General features: G+C 37.4%; 1 protein-coding gene across 3 annotated transcripts in view; it reads left to right on the plus strand.

Annotated features, from left to right (window-relative positions):
- The first annotated feature begins 3,593 nt into the window (after positions 1–3,593).
- mmp16a (matrix metallopeptidase 16a (membrane-inserted)) overlaps positions 3,594–22,052 on the plus strand; it is a 59,437-nt gene continuing 40,978 nt past the window's right edge. Inside the window, exons 1-4 of one of the 3 annotated variants that reach the window (XM_084398602.1) lie at positions 3,594–4,457; positions 19,069–19,217; positions 19,967–19,981; positions 20,459–20,581. In XM_084398602.1, the coding sequence (XP_084254728.1) occupies positions 4,347–4,457; positions 19,069–19,217; positions 19,967–19,981; positions 20,459–20,581 (398 nt within the window). In that variant the 5' untranslated portion in view covers positions 3,594–4,346. Of the gene's footprint in view, positions 4,458–19,068; positions 19,239–19,966; positions 19,982–20,458; positions 20,582–22,052 lie in introns of all 3 variants that reach the window. The other 2 variants (XM_084398604.1, XM_084398603.1) reach the window with 2 other exon arrangements.

The raw sequence follows: 22,052 nt of genomic DNA on the forward strand, positions 1-22,052 counted from the left end.
AAGGGGTGGTTGATCATGATTTCACTTTTCTTACTTTAGTTAGTGTGTAATGTTGCTGTTTGAGCATAAACAACATCTGCAAAGTTACAATGCAAAGGGAGATATTTGCTTTTAAAGAAATCCCTTTTTAAGGACTAGGGACTACATGACATTCCTCCCAGGTTAGTGACATCACCAACCCTAGAATTTACACAAACCCCGCCCCCTGAACACGATTTATAGATTATCAAGACAGAATATGCTAATCAATGACTAGAAGATAACTACACATAAGCTACATAAATTCATCACCTAACCATTCAGAAATGTCCTGTTGCTTCTACATGTCACTTCTTCTTGAGTCTCTCCATCATTGAATCCAGTTTGAACATAAAAGGCTAAAAGTATTTTAAATTTTCAGTGCATGTCTGTGTGAGTGCAAGCCGTTGAAGCTCCGCCCTCTGTGCCGGGAGCTCATTTGCATTTAAAGGAACAGACACAAAACAGTGCGTTTTTGCTCACCCTCAAAAAGTGACAATTTTAACATAAAAATATCTGTGGGGTATTTTGAGCTAAAACTTCACATACACACTCTGGGGACATCAAAGACTTATTTTACATCTTGTGAAAAAGGCGTTATACCACCCCTTTAAGGTGATGTTCATGCTAGACTTAGCAAGCACCAATAGGCCAATGTTTAGGCGGAAAGCTGTGATTGGTCACGTTCTTTCCTGCGGTCAGTGACGTGTGAGATCAACGGTTGTAGTTTCACAGATGTTAGTCACAAGTTTACAGAGAATAGCTTATTCCCTGCAGTCTCATGCAAATTGAAACCTCATTAGATGTCCATGCTGTACCCTGCTGCTCTGCTTTTTTCCCCATCGCATTTGCCTCTAAGTAGAAAATCATTGATCTGCGACATTTAATCTGATTTTCTTTTCTTTTTCGCCCTTGATGTACGTGTTCACACTGAGATGGAGATGGGCTTGTTTTGCACTCATATTTTTGGAATGTTCCCTGTAAGAGAGGAACGCACACTTGATACATTGCACTTTTTTAAGAGTGTTGAAATAAATTGTGTCGAGCAACAATAAATGTAACACACAAGCAAAATTTTGCTCTGTTCAGGATGATTTTATTTTGTTTTCCTCTAAACCACTAGATGGCACAAAAAGTTTCCGCAACACTTTCCAAAACATTCGCTTTTCAGAATGCACGTGGAAATTTGGCTGATCCATGATGTGATCGTGGACAGCAGCGCAAAGTTGATTCTGCACTAATTTGATCGATTATTTGACGTTTTTTAAAAATGTTGTAGATTTAAGTAGCAAATGAGAAGCGCTAAAATGATTGAATATATTTTGAGACAAAAGTGTGGTATCTGGGGTAAAAGGCGCCCCCTACTGTTGGGGCGAAAGGCACAGTAGTTAACATGATAATAAACAGCTGGCTGACTTTTCCATTTGTTGACATGCAGATTAGATTCAGATGGCATCATATATTAAGTTGGGTGTCTACGTTAGATATAATCACATAAATATAATTAAACCATCAAGAATATTATATGAATCATATCATATAATAAAATGTAATTTAGCCTATTGTTACTACTGTAAATCGATATTAAATTATTACGGGATCTACAATGCTTTCAGAATCTTTACTTTTTAAAATAATTTTGTTTCAGTATTTTTTAACAGAAAATAGAACAAACTTTGCTAAAGTGATTGTTTTAACTTAGGCATTATTAAAAACATATTATTTTAGCTAAAGTGTTTGTATCAGTACTTTGTGACTTTTGCCCCATGCTTGTGTGCCTTTTACCCAGTGCAGGGTTTTAAACAAAAAACTTTTATGATTTATCTTCACACAAAATATGTTGCTCTATCAATGTTCAATTCCAAAAAAAAATTTTTCAGCAATCAATCATACACTATGTGAATAGTGAAAAGCACATTTTTCTTAAGGTGTGCCTTTATCCCCGTTGTACCCTACATTAAAAGTGGGGAAATCGTGATGTCCCATTCTTTGTATGGGAGGGAGCTGTAAGTAAGCACGAGAGATGCCCTCTAGTGGACATGAACGGTACACTGCATGTCAAAAGGCATCCAAGGAAGGGTAGCCAAGATTTCTTGTAAACACAAAAGGATAAAGAATAAATTGTTAACTTTATTACATACTGTATATATAACATATATAGAATATACATAATATCTCTCTCTATAACTAATATAAAGTTGATAACAAAAATAAATGTATTATTAATTTTAGTTACTGCTACAACTACTAGGCTACTACTACTACTACTGATAAAATAATAATAAAAAAAATAAAATTATTGTTAAATGTTTTATCAATAATAATAAATATTAGTATAATACTACAGTAGGTGTTATTTACTCCAGTTCGGTGCAGGCACGGCGCCAGGATTCCAGTTTTGGATGGGCCAGACCAATTGTGGGTGGGCCTTAAATTAAAAACGTTAAATAAAAAAAAATAAAAAAACGTTATCCATTCACTGCTTGGATATATATATAGGCTACTGCAAAAATATTGACTACTAATATAGCCTACTGTTATATTATCTGTGCGTATACTAGATTTTAATAGCTTGATGCTCTTTAAATATTTTGTTGCATTGTTAAAAGTTTCGGTGCATAGGACAGACCTATCCGCGATCGCTCTCCATGGTTCTGACCAAAGAAGAGCGCTTTGGAATCTCCATTACGCATCATACTGGGCTGCATTTTCCGATAACATTGTCTCATAGCGCGCTACGAAGATTATTAAGGTATAACTTAACTAAAGGTATACTACCACTAAAGGTATATCATTGCTAGGCGTCTTCAGGGCTATCATCCACTCGCGAGGCAGAGGCGCTGGCGCCCTCCTAGCAACAGCGCTGTTTTTGGTAAAAAATGATTTTGACGACTTCATTAAGTTTTGTTTTATAGAAAACTCCTTTTAAAAGATTTTCGTTTTGTATAAATTGTATCTTAATTTTGATAAATGTTTTATCAATCAATTTTCAGTATTTAATAAATAAGAAGCATATACAGCAGACAATGTAATAAGACGCCGGCATGATCACTTGCATTGCACGTGAACTGGAGGGCGCCGAAACTCAGCTTGTGCCTCACAGATTTGAGAAATATGGGTTATCTATTACAGAAAGCTTGAAATGTCTACTTTTAAACGAAAATATTCAAACCAAAATAAATAGGCTACTCTCTGATTATGTAGCCTAATCCATATGAAATGTGCATTTCTCTCTGGCGTTCATGGAGAGTCCGCATTGTCAACTTCATATTTGCAGCGACACAGAAAACACCAGTTTATTACTAAACAATTAAATGTCTCCTTGCTAATTTAGACACATTCATAATTACTTTAACCGGTTCTTTGTGGCAAGCTTTATGCGTGCGGTCATAACGCTTATTATCCTGTAGGATAGCCTAAGTAATTAAATTAATATAAAGGGGCGATTTGTCCACAAATGGCTTAAATTAACAACTACTAGTCGACTAGAAAAAAAAAATTTAGTCGGAGGCAGCCCTTATTCCACATATTTTCGAACCAGCAGGTCATTCTGGGTTGAGCGAGCGACCCTGCGGAATGAGTGAGCGGAGCGGAATATTCAGAAATGCGCTCTCCGCTCACGGGCTCTGATCGGAACAAACCCGAACTTCACTGTCTGCTGAACTTGCGCAGAAACATCCAAATAGACATAGCCAGCTTTTTAAAATTGGTTTTAAAACTAAACATTTAGACTATTTTAGTACAAATTATGAGCTTATTGACGATTTTTTATAATTCTTGACAAAATTTGAATATATTACTTTTTTTTTTTTTTTTTTGGGTGGGCCTGTTGAAAAGTGGGTGGGCCTAGGCCCGTCAGGCCCACCCATGACGCCGTGCCTGGTTCGGTGTTGTGTTTCTGATCTAGGATTCCGTGACGTTGCTCTCCGTGGGTTCTCCGCTGAGGTGGGATTGAGAGCGGAGCTCAGTGCGCATGCTCAGAAGGGAGAGGTATGGTTGAAAACTCGCAGTCCATCGCGCTGAGCAGAAGAGGAGCAGAACAACTAAATGTGACTTATCTGAGCATCATCATCATCACATCTGCGCCTCCGGGAGACAAAGACGAGACGAACTCTAAAGGAGCAAACAACGCGATCAGCAGAGCCTCCCGGAGTGATATGATATTATTATTATTATATCTCTCGACGTGACGACTGTTTGCCTGCCTCTAATGTTTCCATCCCACTGAGACCAGAGGGAATTATTCCTTCTTTTGTTCTTTTATTTTTTTTTATTTTTATTGACTATTAATAAAAGAAAGCAGCCAAAACGATTAAATACGGGTCATTATGGTTTTGTTAACACTGAATAATAGAAGAGGGTTGAATTGCTTGTGCGCGCAGTTCTTGCTGTGGATTTTATGTGCTGTGGACGGTGAGGAGCAGCAATTCAGTGTGGAGGTAAGAGATCCACACAGGAGATGATGATGATGATGATGATGCTGATGTCCTTCACATCTCTATGTTCATAACAAACCCTGCGCTGGACTGAGCATTTTGCATGAAAACTTATATGCAATTCACGCTTTGCACGTTAATCTCCCCATAACACACCAATTCAAAGTTTATTAAATGATAACAATACTAGCCTAAGAACGCAGCAGGAATGGATTGTCTTGTTATTTCTGAGACTTGTTGGTGAATGCTTACTATAATATTACAAGACCGAAGGGATTTATAGGCTACAATAACTTAATGTAAACATCTTAAGTATGTTAAATAATGTATCACGCATTTGTGAAATAAGGGGTCACACTCACAGTCTAAATTAGTGTTCATGTTACAGTGCAATTGCTTAGTAATTAAAAAGCAGCATGCAATCTATGTTGTGAAGCGCACACTTTTGTAATGCATTTTAGGCTATTCTCAATCTAACTGTTTATGTATTCAAAAACATTGAGAAGTGCTTGTTTAGTTGCACCTCTGACTTATTGTGTGGCACACTTCCATAATTCCAGTCCAGAAGCTTGTATATTCTCTTTTCCTGCTGCTCTGGACACACAAACACACACACATACATTGAGGTTTGTTCTATTGGCACAATCTGATTCCCGAAAGGGCGGAATAAATCAACTCTACATGACTTGATATCCAGCCAGTAACCAAAAGAAGTCAACCTGTCATTACAGCCTAAATATTGTAACGGTAAACATGCTGTCACAGTTCAGCTTTTCATTTTTATTAGAAATGCAGCATAGAAAACTTTCGCCTTTGAAACGTGCCAACATTATAAAAGTCCACTGTGAATTTACAGTCGGTCAGAAGTTCTGCTCAAATGAGACAGCTGTTTGTGTTGTTTGGAGTAGTGAAGTGTGTTCAGGGCAAAGTTTTTCTCCATAGTTTATAATGACTCAAGCGCTGGATGGTGTTGCAGAGGCAGACCGCCTGTTTATGGGCTTGACAGTTCTGTCAGATGCCCTTTATGTCTTTAAGGAGCCTAAAATCTGCGGTAAGGCAAACAATAGCTTGAGACGCCTTAAATTTTCATTCTGACAACTGGTGTTCTTTCTGTCTCTTAGAAGATTGCTATTTTAGACCCTTTGAGATTAGAGGCTTTCTCAGGACAGCAGCAATTCTGTAAGATTTTACAGTACCGTGTACTTTGAAGTCTCCAGTCACCATGTGTTTAAGCACCCAGTCATAGAAATTAGAATTTTGAGACAACTCAATGAGAAGCGAAGTGGAAAACAGATTATATAAATCAAATCAACTTGATAAAAACTTCTTCACTGGACTGACTTTGATTTCTTCAATGGCATCTATGGTGCCATGGAGAACCTTTAACATCTATAGCACAAAAAAGATCTTCACTCTTAAAATGAAAGGTTCTAAAAGGAGCGATGCCATAGAAGAACCATTTTCTGGTTTCCCAAAGAACCTTTCGGTGAACAGTTCTTAAAAGAACCATGTTTTTTCCTTTTGTGCAGTGGATAGGTTCCATGGATGTTAAAGGTTCTTCATGGAACCATTGATGCCAAAAAAGAATCTTTGATATTTTTTTTAAGAGTTTAGAGAAAAAGTGTTCTTCAGATTATTAAAATGCTCTTCAAACTAAGAAAAAAAATCTTTCTTTTAAGAACTGTTCCCTCAAAGGTTCTTTTGGGAACCTGAATGGTTCTTATATCCTTGAAAAAATACCCTTTCCGAACCTTTATTTTTGAGAGAGTAATTGATAATGAAATTCTGCCATCATTTACTCACCCTCATGTCATTCTCCTGCAGAACACACACAAAAATGTCTCTTACAATGAAAGTCAATGGGGTCCAATGTAGGGCTGTGAAAAGATTAATCGCGATTAATCGCATCCAAAATAATTTTTTGCTTGGACCCCAACATTCTTCAAAATATATATTTTTGTGTTCAGCAGACCGGTTTGGAATGACATTAGGGTGAGTAAATGATGACAGAGCTTTCATTTTTAGGTGAGCTATCCCTTTAAGAAAGCCTTGTGGCATTCAAACATTGAATCTGCCAGGGTAAAAGAACATAGAGCAGACAGACAGAATGCATTTTCCACTTGTCTGATGTTATAAACGGACGCTGATGTAAAAACATTGAAGTTTATTGGCGCGGTTTGGCTTTGTATGGTCTGCTGGTGTGGCAGTGGCAGAGGTTTATATTGGTAGCTTCCTGTGCGCACACAAAAATACAGGGGTAAGATGAGTCTCTGTCTTTCTAAATGACGGATCTGTGCGTTAGCCGGAGTTTAACCTAAATCTGTCCAGGTTTTGATGGAGGAGCAGCGGTCGGCTGACATTCTGACCGTGTCTGTGGGACTGAGGTCAGGAGCTGATTGGTCACCGGGCAACAGCATCACATCAAATATCTGCCGACTTGTGTTCCACACGATTAGCACTGTTTTACCAGACACATTTAACTAGTTTTATTGTGTTATGGTTCAATATCTATTCAAATGTACAATGCACACACTCCCAGTACAGTAGAAAAGGTCTCTCTCTCTCTCTCTCATGCTTGCTCGCTTTGTGTGTGTGTGTTTTGGAGAGACATTATTAATAGTGTGACAGACAGACAAAAGAGGGATTTAACTAGTGTGCAGCAAAGGCAGTGAGGTGTGTTATAAAAGAAACCATTGACAAACTATTTGGTCTTTCAGAAAGCCAAATTATTAAGAGCTGACAATGGACATGTAATCTTTTCTTGGCAGTTCTCGCGCTCTCTATACGTATTGCTCTCTGGAGGTCTTTACGAGGCTTTCAGCTGAAGAATGGCCTCCCAGAACCAGCCGAGAAGTTATCTCTTGGGGACACAACTGATTTATTTTTTTAATTAAAAAGAAAGATTTATTAAATGGAAAAAGTTGTATTAATATAATTCGTTTAGATTATGGGGCGTTATTTCATTCATTGTATAGATTTAAGTCATCATGTGTTAAGAAAAAGCTGTAAAATAGCGCCAGAGCTGTCAGTCAACAAAAAGCGTCACTGTGAACAGATAAAGCTCTGTCTCACCTCTCCAACAAAGCCGTATTCTCTGCAGAATGACATGTTTGGATGATGTTTGTCACTTTGTATAACATGATGTGAATAGAGTTCAGATAGAGTTCAGCCTCCAACTTTCTATGGCAGTGTCTTTCATTTTGCTAATGTTACGTTAAAACAAGAGCGAATGTTATTTCTGCCGCCATGGCCACAGTGATTCACCCCCGAAATACACGTGCGCACTGCACTGGATGTATAGGGCCGGGTGATATTATGTCCCTTTTAATGATATTCAATATATATATATATAACATAATATTTAATGTATTTGCTCTGAAATTACCCAAAAGTGACCAATCTTTTTTTTTATCAAATCTGCAAAAAAACAAAAAAAACAATGCAAGAATTAAACAAATTTTCCATTGATATGAATCAACATAACATCACATCCCAATAAACTACAATATTAACCTACAAATATTTTACTGGAACATTTTACTATGTGAAAAACACTATGCTGAGACCTCCATTAACGTTCTTGAGTAACAAGATAACGCAAACAAGTTACTGATTTGAACTGATTCACATAGATAAATTGAATCAAATAAAATATTTTGTGAATATTTATTATATTGCCTAGCTCTAATTGTATGCCAGTGTTTTGGGGATAAAAAATATGATGTGGAGACTTTCATGAACATTTTTGAGTGATTGAATCAGAGCGTAATTGATTCATATAAATGCTGATTCATATAGATGAATTGAACAAACTCTGATGCTACTTTGAAAAATCAAAGATGCTACTAAAACTGTTTTAAAGCTCTCATACTTGAGAGTCATAAGACAAAGAAAAGATTGTCATCTCAAACATTTCATAAATATTCTATATATCACCCAGCCATAATTATACATTGGGGTTGAACAATATGCAGAGTTAAAAAATGAACACTCTCATTCTGACAACTAACACATCTCACTCAGACAAAGTATTCAAAATATCACCTAGCTCCTAGTATGCCAGTGTTTTGGGTTGAATATGTCAGATTATAGGTCTATATTTAGATAATCTGTGTATCACATTATTCCGAGGCACGCTTTGGATTTTGTCACACTCACACAAGCCACTTGCACATATAATACACACACACATATTCTCTCATGCTCAGCTCTCAACTCAACACACAGCTTCAAAGAGAATACACAATGCGCAACTCATCCCATAAGCCCTTCGCTTTAACTTTACATGTGTACTAGAGGCCTTGAGTTCTGTCTATTTCACTGCCTGACACTTCCGATCACAAGAACCCTTTGAATAATGGAGACATTTGACTTGGTCGGTTTTGTTCCTGAGTGCAACATTAAAGTCTCTTTTGATGGCGCGTGAATGAACAGAAGCTCAAATGTTCATTAGATCGTGTTTATACATTTGCAGTGTTTGTGAGCGGCATTTTCTGTCTTGAGGCCTACTGTGGACATGAGTAGATTGTTGACCTTTTATCAGCTCTTTATACACAAGATCATCCTACTGCATGTGTCTGCATGTTTGTGTATGCATCAATGCATGCATGCTTTGTGTCATCATGTGTATTTCCAGGAAAGATCGTATAGTGCTCTGTGTTTCATGTAGCATGTTGCGTTCACACATGGTCTCTCTGATGTCAGTTTGGCTCTGTGCTGCGAGCAGATTTTCGCTGTGGAGGGGACGACACATCCGTCTGTTTATCTGTCAGAATCCTGTGAGAACTAAAGCGCACCAACCCAAACACAGTCGCAAACCTAACGCGCGATTCTGTCTGTATGCAATGCCCTATTTCTAGCTTTCTTACTCCTCGGACGTTATTTTCGTTCTTTTCTGTCTCACTCACGCCGTCCCTTGCTGTTTTCCTTGGCGTAATGTTTGTGTGCTGAAAGAGACTGTTGCTCTTCAATCTTTAATGGCACGGGTGATTGCTGGTGTTGAACAGACGCACATGACACTATCGGCCCTCTTGAGATGTTTGGGGTTTTCTATTGACACCATTGGGACCTGGAAAAAATGTTCTTGCAGCTCAATCCGGTGATGACTGGATGCCAAGCTCACTTCTATAGCACAGCCACTACACTGTAAAAACTAACAATGTGGTATTTCGACATGACCTGACCCTTGAAAATGACTTTTGTTGGTGGAACCGAAGGTAGTCAGGTTAATTCAGTCATATTAAATCATATTACACTTTTTGACTGGACAAAATCTTTCAAAACCATTCACGTTTTACAGTATACTGTATATTTAAAATAACATAATACGACACTACTAATGATACTGTCAAATAAATATAATAAGAAATTTTTAATATGTAAAGAAATATGTTCTTTTAGATTTCATGAGGTTCTGCATGTGTGGAATACCCGAATGATTTACTACATTTGCCAAAAAATGTGCAGCACAATGTGTGAAATACTGTTTTCCTCAATGCACTGAACTGAAATTGACCTTTCATTTCAAGTGTGACGGATGAAATGGAAGCAAAAGCCACAATGTTAACATCTAATCCATGCTTAATTAATAATTTAAAAAGTCAAAACATAAGACATGAAGAAACCCAGCAAGCAATAGCCGTCATTTCACCGTCTAGGTTATCTATAGACCCGATATAGTCCAAGCTATGAGTAACCCACTTCTAGCCAAACTAACCTTGAATTTGGTTGCATGTCGTTTTTGACAAATAACTGCGACATGTATGATATTCCATCATGTAAACAAAGTCAACAGTGATTACAAGGTGTTTGGTTTCATTTCTTTGACATGTTCTATGCGTAGCCTGTGCATCTATTATTGGGCTATAGTTAGGCGTCTATTCATTTTTCACTGACTGACAGCCCAAATTTTGTCTTGTTTTAGACTAGACATCAAGGCTGTGTTTGGACGGCTATTCAACGTCTTTAAATGCAAAATTGCTTGCTGGGAATGAACTTAATTAATTAATCTTTTAAAAAGTCAAAACATAAGACATAAGAAATGAACAACAATTTAGCACACCACAGGATTTGTAGCATACTGCTTCACATATACTATGAAATATCAGAACATACAGTACATACTGAGCAGTATGCATTATGCTAGTATTCAATTCTGAACATGTAGCAACAGACACAAACCTCTCTCTGGAGGGAAAGAACTGCGAATGAATGAAAATGTTTTGTTTGGAACTGGGTCGAGAGGTTAAAAGCATGCTAGACCCGTTATAGAACTGTGACATTCTCTGACATTTGGCCAAAACAGTCGGCAGCGGTTGATGGAGGGCATGAGACGGAGGGGGTAGCCATGGAGATCCCTTGTGCGATATGACGGTTTGGTATGTGTCCGGATTAATAATTTAGTGCGTGTGAAAACGGATACCAGAGAGCGATAGCCCTTACACACACACACTTACACTCATTTAAGCACAAGTGACGCAAGATATGCGCTGTGTCTGGTGTCACAGCTCAGCTAAAACACACAGCAGTTAAGCACCATTGTGTGAAACGTTCCGTTTTTAATATAAGCCACACTATGTGCTTAGAAACGCACATGTATAACACGTATGTATGGAGGCAGCAAAACAGTCATGACGACTCAAAGTGCATGCTGGGATTGGAGGTTAAATCACACAATAAATTGAATTAGCCTTGCAAAGCTTTCCAAACGCCCATAATGATCTAGTTGAATTATCTGGAAAAGTTCTGAGCAACTTGATTAGGAATTGCTAAAATAGTGACTGTTTTCACTCAGGTTTCCTCAAACACTCCCCTCATCTGCCATTGGTCAATCTCCCATCCCAAACTCACCCCATTGGTTGAGCCAATGTTGCTGTTGCCGGGCTGGTCGGAATGCTCAAACAAACAATTTTTTGAAAGCACCACAGAGCCAAACCTTTACACTTACACTAATAAAATAGACATTTCACCTCTAAAGATGAACAAAGGATTTCACAGGATAGAATCAGATTTTTTTTGACTACCCAAACAACAGTCAGTTATTTATCTGTTATCTATATTACATCTGTACATGTTGCCATGGTCCCATCCTCTCTCTGAGGGTTTCTCGTTGCTAATGAAGCATTAGAACGGCATTTAGGGTTCAGCTTTGATGTTTCTGTGAGGCTAATTAGGCCTCGTTTGGATTATTAGCTAGTGATCCATGAAACGCATCAGCTCTGAAAGTTCACTGGGGTGGTATAGCGATCAGAGTGTCTGCTCCGGCCTGAATCATATCATGTGTGATTTTGGTAAAGTAGTAAAAAAAAAATTGCACAATCACAATAATTATCCTGATGAATGGTCACATGGCATTTATGGATCAGGTGATTGGCTCAAAAAAGTTTCCACAAAAAAGTGCCTATGAGCAAAGATGACAGCAAGCAGCTCATATACTTCCAGAAAGTCCTGCAATAGCCAAGTAACTGTCATTGAGATGAATGGAAATGTTAAGGATGTCTTTGTCATTGACTAGTTTGCTATTCCAAACACAGAATGAGTTGAGCACTGATTGGTTACAAAAATGAAAATACATTTAAAATAAACTGAAAAGGAACTGTTTCCAGCAAATCTAACAAACCGGGAATGAATGGGTTGGGAGATAAGATAGGGTAGGCAATTTTCGGAGAGGCAAGCAACAGTGAGCTAGCTTTGAAAGCATACGATCCCACCCTCCCTTCAGAGCGTCTCCAAAGCCACGCCTCCTTCAAAACACATGAACGCGCTCAGCAAGGAGCAAACAAAAGCATCACGAGAGATGGCGTTAAACTACCTCATGTCACAAAGCACATAATATTACAATAATAATGAACATAAACAACTTAAAGAGCTCTGGACCGAATGGACCGAATTCAATGATTGGATGAACAATTTTATGGTCCTACACCTTCCACAGACGATATATATATAGGCTACATATAAATACATTTAGACCACTTAACTTAATGATTGCTATCAGGATGTGAAAAGACTTTCAACCAGCATAACAAAGAATGTTTCTGGAACAAATCACATACCCTGCCTTTAATGGTAAAAGGTTAAAGATCTGGGCTAATAACTGAAAGTTTGTAGGATTAAACTGCAAATGTGTCTTTCAGTGAAAAAAAAAAAAAAAAAAAAATTATAGAAAGGTGCTTTTGACAACAGCATCTGCCAAGTAAATAAACGTCAATCTCACCAAAATACTGTATAGCCCAAAGTTTTTTGATAATTTGACACACAGTCCACATCCAAAGGGCCTACGTATTTTGTGTCCTTGTTGTGGTTTTTAATGGCCTAGATCTTCTTGAAGCTGCACCAAACATGTTAAGCGTTCCAAAATCCAAAACCACCTCTCTCCCTCTAGAGGTCCCCGGGGGTAACAAGTCCTCAGAAAACCTCTTCCCTTCTCTTAAAGACACAGTAACTTAGAATAAATATGGCAAAATGGACAAGTCATACACTTTACCACATCACAGAATAATCCATTGTATAGAATATATCTTTGAATGAATCTGTCTTTACTGTGTTAAATGTGTTTCTGCTCTGATATGGAGTGATTGACAGAGAAGTGTAAGAAAACATTGACCTGCTGTGTGGAGTTCAGCTGTCTATCATGAGCAGATAAAAGAGGGCATATATCACAGGAAAACTGAAAGAGTAAACGAGTTAACACACCAGTGAAGGCTGAACCTAAAGAGCCAAACAAACATCTTGAATTATCCTTCTCTTTTCCTTCGCTCGTCCTGTGTTTCTTTTTTTCCCCTCGCTAATTATATGTGGTGTGACAAAGCAAGTGCACAGTATGTGAATGTTTGAATGCCAGCTAGCATTCTATAAATCTCCTATTCGGGCAGGAGAGCGGTGTAGTACATTTTAGGACAAATGAAATACTGATGACTCTTAATGTAATTAAATAATTATGATTGATCACATGATTTTGATATCGATAAATAAATTAAATTAAATACAGCCTCAAAACTTTTTTTTTTATTATTTTATTAATTATTATTATTAATTTTACACTATTATTTCTAAACTAATCTGTGACCAGTTTGTAAACCCCTGCCCTTTAACACTTGTTTTTTTTTATTTTATTAATTATTATTACTATTATTACCATTATTAATTGTACACAATTTTTTCTAAACTTGCCTGTGAATAGTTTGGAAACCCCTGCCCTTTAAAACTATTTTTATTATTATTATTCATTTATTAATTATTATTATTATTCATTTTACAAAAATAAATTCTAAACTCGTCTGTGACCAGTTTGTAGACCCCTGCCCTTTAAAACATTTTTTTTTTAAATATTCATCTATTTTATTCATTATTATTATTATTAATTTTACACTGTTTTTTCTAAATGTTCGAAAACCTCTGCCCTACAGTTTAGACCAAATGGGTCGGGTACATAATGTCAACCCAAATTAGCTATTTAGCCATTGTTTAAAGATGGAGTTTGTGATTTATGCTCCACTACTGGCAACAGCATTGCAAAAGTAATGATTTCAAACAGGTTTCCATTGATTTGGACAAACAGATAATCCCACAACACTGGTTAAGCCAATGTCGTTTTGCCTAAACCAGTCATGCCTTTCAAACAAACAGATTGCAATTCCGTTTGGTGCCAGAAATGGCACACTTCACTTTTAAAAAATAATACAGCCTTTCTAAAACCTTGCCAATATTTAACGCAATAATGCACCATACCTCCCACAGATTGAGTTGAGGTTCACTGTGTTTATTTATACTCGTGGTTTTTGCCAGGATTTCAGGTCTTTTGCAACCTTTGGGGTTTTATTGAGGTTTTGAAACAAAGCCTGAAAATGTGAAGCGTTGGGGCGTAGACGCTGGGCAGCAATAGCTGTGTTGCGTTGTGCAATCAAATAATGGCACCTCTGCACAATGGCGCTCACGAAAAACGTGACACGTTTGCTGCTCTGGTCTTGTTTCCTCACTCACTTCAGGTCTGTGCATTATGCAACACCTCATCACTTATGTGTTTGTGAACCTGCACTCGCATAGATCCACTTGGATCCTGTTCCAACATCAAATTAGGTAATGATTTTTATTCATGAAGTCAGACTTTCAGTGCCAAATGCCTGTGCCAGGTAAAAGCATGATTCTTGAGCAGGGGTAAAAACCTCTGACGATAACAGATCACTGTTGAGCTAACAGCATGCTGTGAGTGAATGCAAATACAGGATATATTAGCAGAGTGTTACACTTTCTTGGCCAGACATGCCATTGGCCAGGGGTGAAGGTCAACCAGTAGGCAGAGGGAATTCTGTGAGGAAATTCTGAATGTATTGGTCAAGTTGGCAGGTCTCTTTGTGTTATACTGTACATATTTTAGCTGACCCGTAAATCATATCTAGAGGAAAATTGAAATGCTCAGATGTTGCTCTTTCATACCTCATATAATACAGGGTGGGCCATTTATATGGATACACCGTAATAACATGGGAATGGTTGGTGATATTAAAGTCCTGTTTGTGGCACATTAGTATGTATATATCACCACCCATCTTGAGGAGTTTGCCCCCTCACATATACTAATGTGCCACAAACAGGACTTTAATATCACCAACCATTCCCATGTTATTACGGTGTATCCATATAAATGGCCCACCCTGTAGATCTGATGGAATTCTCCACTCCAGTATCACCATTGTCAGATGTTTCTACTAAAACTTGTTTGTAGAAAAAAAAAAAAAAAAAAAACAGAAACAAATGAGACTGCTGCTGACATACAGTAAGATTAAACTTGTAATGTTGGAGTTTGATATAATTTGATAAGAAATGTTTTAGTTTATATTGAAATAGTTCTGATTGCAGACTTCGTATCTTGGTGAATCCGAGCACAGTTTGAGACACTGTTGAGATCTTTTCTGAAACTCTGGACACATTTACTAAGGTGTAGCGCTTTTCCACTACACAGTACCAGCTCGCCTCGGCTCTGTTTGGTTTTCCACTGTGTAAAAGTTGTACCTGTACCTGCTTCCAGGTACTTTTTTTCGTACCACCTCCGGCGAAGTTCTAAGCGGGCTGAGGCGAGCTGAGGTGATACTAAAATGTGACGTGGAATCACGGCAGACTGCTGATTGGTCAGAGAGAATCGTCACAATTCACAGCGTCATCATTGCACGCGCCAGACGCAGTATCCTGAATAAAAAACAACAAAAACAAAAACAAAAACATCCAAAAACAGCATACACTCGATTTCCTCCATTGTCCTGTGTGTGTAGGTAGCGGGTGTGTCTCGCGCGTCTCGCGTAAAAGATTAAGTCACGGCAGTTTCCTGTGGCGTTGCTATGACGACCAGGTACTATTGTGTAGGTACTATCTGCAATGGAAAACGGAGCGAAAAGCGAGCCGAGCCGAGCTGAGTCGAGGCGAGGCGAGTCGAGTCGAGCTGGTACTGGTAATGGAAAAGCGCCATAAGGTGATCATGTTGATGATGTTGATCAACTACTGAAAAATAGTTTTCGGTAATTAAAATAAAACTGATATAAATATAAATATTAGATGACGAACTTCAAACTTTAATGAAAATTAGAAATGTTGCCTTGGCAGCTAACTTGAAATAAGTTTATCTAATCACTTCACGACCACTAAAAAGTATGTTTTATATAGTATGAATGTGTGTAGTATGAATGTAATCTGGATGTCCTACATCCGCCATGTTGTCATTATCATGTGACCTACTAGCTCTGTTGTGTCACTTCACTGTCATTCATAAATCCTGTCCTGTGGCCTCATGGGAATGTAAAGTGTCCATCGAATGCACACTTCAGAACCTCACCAGAAGTAGTATGTCATCCGGGTGCTTTTTGCCTACTCTTTTATGAGTACTGTGAATTCAGACATACTTCTTTTGTCACATACTGTGTTTTGCCTACTACATAGTAGGAAAGTATGCGATTTCGGATGCAGCCATAGTGGTTGGGACGGGATACGCGATCGTCAGCACCACCGTAACTTCCGGTCTGATACTGCTGGCCTGGTGCTGCTGTCCTCAGACTGCTGTGGTTCTGCAGTCACCTGACCGCTACAGTTTCCTTTAGGCATTGACAGTGGTGCCATAAAAAATGCATAATTCCCAGTGAACAGCTTCGAATAGAACGTCACGTGTTGTCATCTTGAGACTATAGTAATCACGCCATTGCGTGAACGCAGCATAACACACCTCAGCTAATTATCCTTGTGATGCATAACACATAAAACAACTTAAGTGAATCAAGTCCTTTTGATTACTAAGTGTGTAATGGAGATATATTCATGTGACTGTTATATACTGTATTAAGCTTTCTGCCAGGTACACAGAACAACCTGAATTTGTTCTTTATTCTTACTTGGGCTTGATGACATTCTCAACATTCCTGGTAAATGACATAAAAAGGTTGTGTGGCGTTGTGTTGAAGTCTTAAAAGTTAGTAACCTAATTTTCTTCAAGATTGGTCCTAATTTTTCGAAGTCAGTTACAGAAAAAGGTAGTTTGGTCTTATCTAAATCTGAAAAGTAAGAGTGATTACCTCTTGTATTACTGCTAGTTGGTCAAACTAGTTATTACGACACAGTCTTAACATAGAGGTTTATGCAACTGGCCGCTGCACTTTAAAGTATAAGTACATACTTGTGCATTAAACTCCTTAACATGATTTACCAAAGTAGATTGTGTTCCTGTATCAATTTCCTTGTTGACCACAAACAACATTCGTTTCAACCTATCAAACCTTATTTTTTAGAGCTATCATTCCCGTTGATTTTATGTTATGGGTTGGCTTATGAATGATTGTTTGATAGGAAAGTTATTACAAATAAACAATGTTGATCCAGGAACGTCATACTTGGGTAAATTGTGTAATGCGTTTTAGTTTAGTATGTCATAAAATTAAGTTTGCCAGCTCCAGGACCTTTAAAAAACAACTACAATGCTGAATCTCACATAGAAATGTCTAGATCATATTTCACCCCAAAATTAAAAGACAAAAATGAAAAAAAAAAAAATTAGCATATGAAAATTATACTTGGCTTATTTTGCATAAATATCATCCTCATTACAGTAAGGCAAAATAAATATAATTCTCATTACTGAAAATGATCCACAATGGAAAAATCTGCTTCATTTTCTTTATGAAAATATAATTAAAAGCACAGTTATATCTTTGCACATGGGCTACAATTACTAATTTAACAGTTTTTCTTAATGCAAAGTTTTATGAAAAGTTTTTTTATATTTATTTTTTATTATGTCGAATTCTGCTCATAGTTGATGAAACAACTAAAAACACCCTAACACCATTTGCTCAAGGAAGTTGTCAATTCTTTAATACTTTTATATCCTAACATTATCTATTCTTCTAACCAATAAAACGACCATCAACAGCCAATCAAAATTCAGCAGTTGAAATTTGACACCAAAACAACTACAGAATCCATGATCATTTTGGCATGTTCTCCACATGCGCTTGGATCAGAATAATTGCAGCGTTTAGCTTTATTTTCATTTTTTTGTGTGGTTTTGGGGTGAAATATGACTTTCTTGAGAGTTTTTGTTAGACTCACACCACAATACCTTTTTAAGAGCCAGATGACCTTAATGTACAGAGCAGAGGTGATTCAACCTCTCTCTTGTGCATTTGTGTGTTTATATAGTGGACTTCTCTTTAACACACCCACATGGACTTTAGTAAAGGGCACATTAGGACAGGGTTGTTCTTATAGCTAGAGGAGAGATCTGAGCAGAACTACAGAGGTGATGATTCACACACACATATTGGGTTTCCATGTTTTATGGGGACTTTCCATAGACATGTTTTGTATACTGTACAAAATGAATTATTCTGTCCTCTAACCCTAACCCTACCTCTAAACAAAACCCTCACAGAACACTCTCTGCATTTTTACATTTTAAAAAATCATAATTTAGTATGATTTATAAGCTATTTTCCTCATGGGGACCAAGGTCAAAAGTGACTTGTATCACTATCTTTCTGGGGACCACATACACACACACACACACAGTGTCATGATGAGTGTTGCAGAGTTGTGATGAATTTGGCTGTTGGCTGAAGGCAGCAGATGGGTCAGCAGAGGATCCGTGTAAGCACTTCCTACTGCTTCTCTCTGGCATTAATGAGAAAACCACTTCAAAACAAACTCAACGTTCTTTTTAATCTGCTAATGGCAGTAACGGTTGCAGCCGCCATGTTTCTACAGAAAACTCTTTCAGCATGAGTTAGTTCAGCTATGCTAAAATAATAGAATTATATCTGGATTATGTGTAGACTTTTAACTGCATATAGTATTTGTTTTTCTCTCAATTTCATAAGAAACTGTCAGAATGAGTTATTTTAGCTATGCTAAGAAAAAATAATAATTCAGTTATATTAAATTATATATACAGTTATATTACATTACAGTGTACCACAATGTAGTTGCGTTCAAATGTAAATTGTAATTCTTATTACATTCTTATTATACGCGATTCTGATTGGTCGATTATGGAATTTTGCTGTGAAATCTTTATGGAAGTAATGTGTAATGATTGAACAAAAGTCTCTCTATCTCTCTCTCTCTCTCTCTCTTTAAGGCTTGGCTGCAGAGGTATGGCTACCTCCCTCCCACAGACCCCAGAATGTCCGTCCTGCGGTCAGATCAGACCATGCAGTCTGCTATCGCTGCCATGCAGCGTCTCTACGGCCTTAATGTCACCGGTGAACTGGATAAGAACACCATTAAGTGAGTTACACTCTCACTATAGCTCCCATATTGACTGATTCTGGGTCAGAAGTTTAAGATGATGTTGTTCTTCTCAGAGACTCTTTGACATGGCTGACTGTGCACATTGCACAACAAAATGCCCATAAGTCCCCTTAAGGTGATTGACCCTGTTGAAAAGACCAGTAAAAATGGATGCCAGTTTGGTTACCAATCATGAGGTGTTTTTACCAGCAGTGGCGCTAGCAATACAGGTCATGGGTTCAATGCATGAGCTAATACAATGAATGCAAAGTCTCTCTGGGTTAAAAACATCTACCAGATGCATACATTTAAATTTGAATATTCTATACCACCAGCTAGATCAGTGTAAACCAGTCTGGTCCAACTTGAAAATTTATGCTGGCCTAATTTGATCATTTCAGTAGGGTAAAAAGATGGGGAAATACCTGATTTAATTTCAGAAACGTCTTCGCAAACTGCTCAAAGCTCTAAAACACAACATGATAAATGTGTTGATAATATAAAATGTATAGATCTGTATCTCCTCCTTACTGAATATGATGTACAGCAGTGATTCCCAACCAGGTGTATAATACATTTTTCTAGTTTAGTGTTATTAAAAGGTACTTGAGCCTTTGTGATAAGACTGAGGAGCATTATATGACTGAAAATGTTGGGAAACACTGATGTACAACATCTGGCCGCTAGGATCATGGTGATTTCATAACTCTTATGTACTGTTTTGCTTCCTTTTTGCTTCGGCATAGTGATATCACCATAAGGTGAGGCTGATTCTTCTCTTGTGATTTGTTTTTATGCATTCAAAACCAAACTTGTCTGTCTGTCTCTCTCTCTCTCTCTCTCTCTCTCTCTCTCTCTCTGTGAACTCTATTGAAGTTGTTCTTAGCAAGATCAGAATGAGAGGAAGCTAATTTAGAGTATCATGAAATATATATTAGTGATAGTGGAAAGCATTCATTAGCTGATATTTGGCTTCTCTGGATATTAGTATTGGAATTGGATATTAAAAACAAGGTGGTCCTACTGCTACTAAATGCAAAAATACAAAGCAAGTTAATTATACCACAAATATAGTTTGACATGATGTATATAAACTTTAAATTTGAAACCTCATGGAACTTGAGACGTTATTCTGGAATGCTAATTCATCAAGGAACATTTTAGAGGCCCAGACAGGCTGAATGTCATGAGTGAGAAGCAATGCATTATTAATGAATCTACTTCTTTCTCTCTCTCAGCTGGATGAGGAAGCCAAGGTGTGGGGTGCCAGACCAGTTCGGTGGTGCCTCGAAATTTAGCGTCCGAAAAAGACGTTACGCCCTCACAGGGCAGAAGTGGCAACATAAACATATCACATACAGGTGAGTTACAAAAGCACACTTCCTTTGTGTGTGTGTGTGTGTGATATGAAATGCATTTCTTGTTCTGAGATTTCTGCACAAAAAAAAGAAAAAAAATTCTTAATCAGTATTTTTGTCTCGGTTTCCAGTAAACATCTTTGAAACAAGATCAATTTACTACCCTAAGATCCTAAGACTTGATTTCAGAGGAAGTTTTTCTTTTCATTTTAAGCTTAAATCTAACAGCATTTTAGTGAGGGTTATGTTTAAATCCATTTGCCAATGGGTTAAGAAAATTAAACCCAGTCTTAATATTTGATGTAATTTTGTTTATCAAGTATAAATGTGTCTTGTTTTAAGGATGTTTAAATGTGTTCACTGAAAAACGACACTAATACTGATTAAGAAAATGATTTTTGCCAGGCCAGCAGCAGTGCTGAGATAATTAGGCTGTCAGATTCTTCTCCCTCACCTCACTGTTCGCCTGCCAAACTCCCTTCACTCGTCCTAAATCACTCATCTCCTCCCCTCTCCCAGCTGGCCTCACTCCCTCTGAGTTTACAAACCTTTATTGGAATGACTGTAAAGGATCAAGTTTCACTAAATCATTCGAGCCAAATTATTTAAAGACTATATACATTATATACACTACCAGGTTCAACTTTATTTAAAGGTGTCATTGTTGCAATGTAATTATACATTTAATTACTGAGTAATATTAATCAACAACATGTACTTACTATAGGGTTAGGGTAGGATTGCATGTAATTATGCATAATTTACTGTTATTACTATGGTAAGTACATGTAACATATGTAACAAGGGCACTATAAAATAAAGTGTTACCCACTACCATTTAAATGTTTGGGGTCAGTAAGATTACTATGAATGCTGTTCTTTTTAACTTTCTATTCATCAAAAATTCCTGAAAAAGTTTCCACACAAATATTAAGCAGCACTGGTTTGAAATTTGATAATTGTTTCTTGATCAGCATTTTAGAATGATTTCTGAAGGATCATGTGACACTGAAGACTGGAGGAATGATGCTGAAAATTCAGCTTTCATCACGAGAATCAGAATCTTGTATTGCATTGTTTGCCCTACGTTGTTCTTATATGACATATCTGACTTATATGACAGTATCGTTGTGAGATGTATTATTCTTACATGATGCTCTATAAAAATTTGATAATCCCACAGCTTATGTATGTATGACCTATATTCAAATATAACTGCATTACATTTGCCTCAAAATAATTTGCCTGAGTATTGCGTGGACGGGTTTGTGTGACAGACGCGAAAGAAAAAGTCGCCGAAAAGCAGACCAATACTCCTAGAACAGATGTTTATCCACCTAAAAAAGTTGTCCCACCTGATAAGGATGCGTAACAGCTCGAATAACAAACATTCTTACTGAATAATTCATGTAAGTGCTTTAACAAAAAACAAAAAAAGCTTTATGTTTCTGCTTTTAAACTCTTCGGACCGCTT

This window comes from Rutilus rutilus (assembly GCF_951802725.1).
Source record: "Rutilus rutilus genome assembly, chromosome: 24".
NCBI lineage: Eukaryota > Metazoa > Chordata > Actinopteri > Cypriniformes > Leuciscidae > Rutilus > Rutilus rutilus.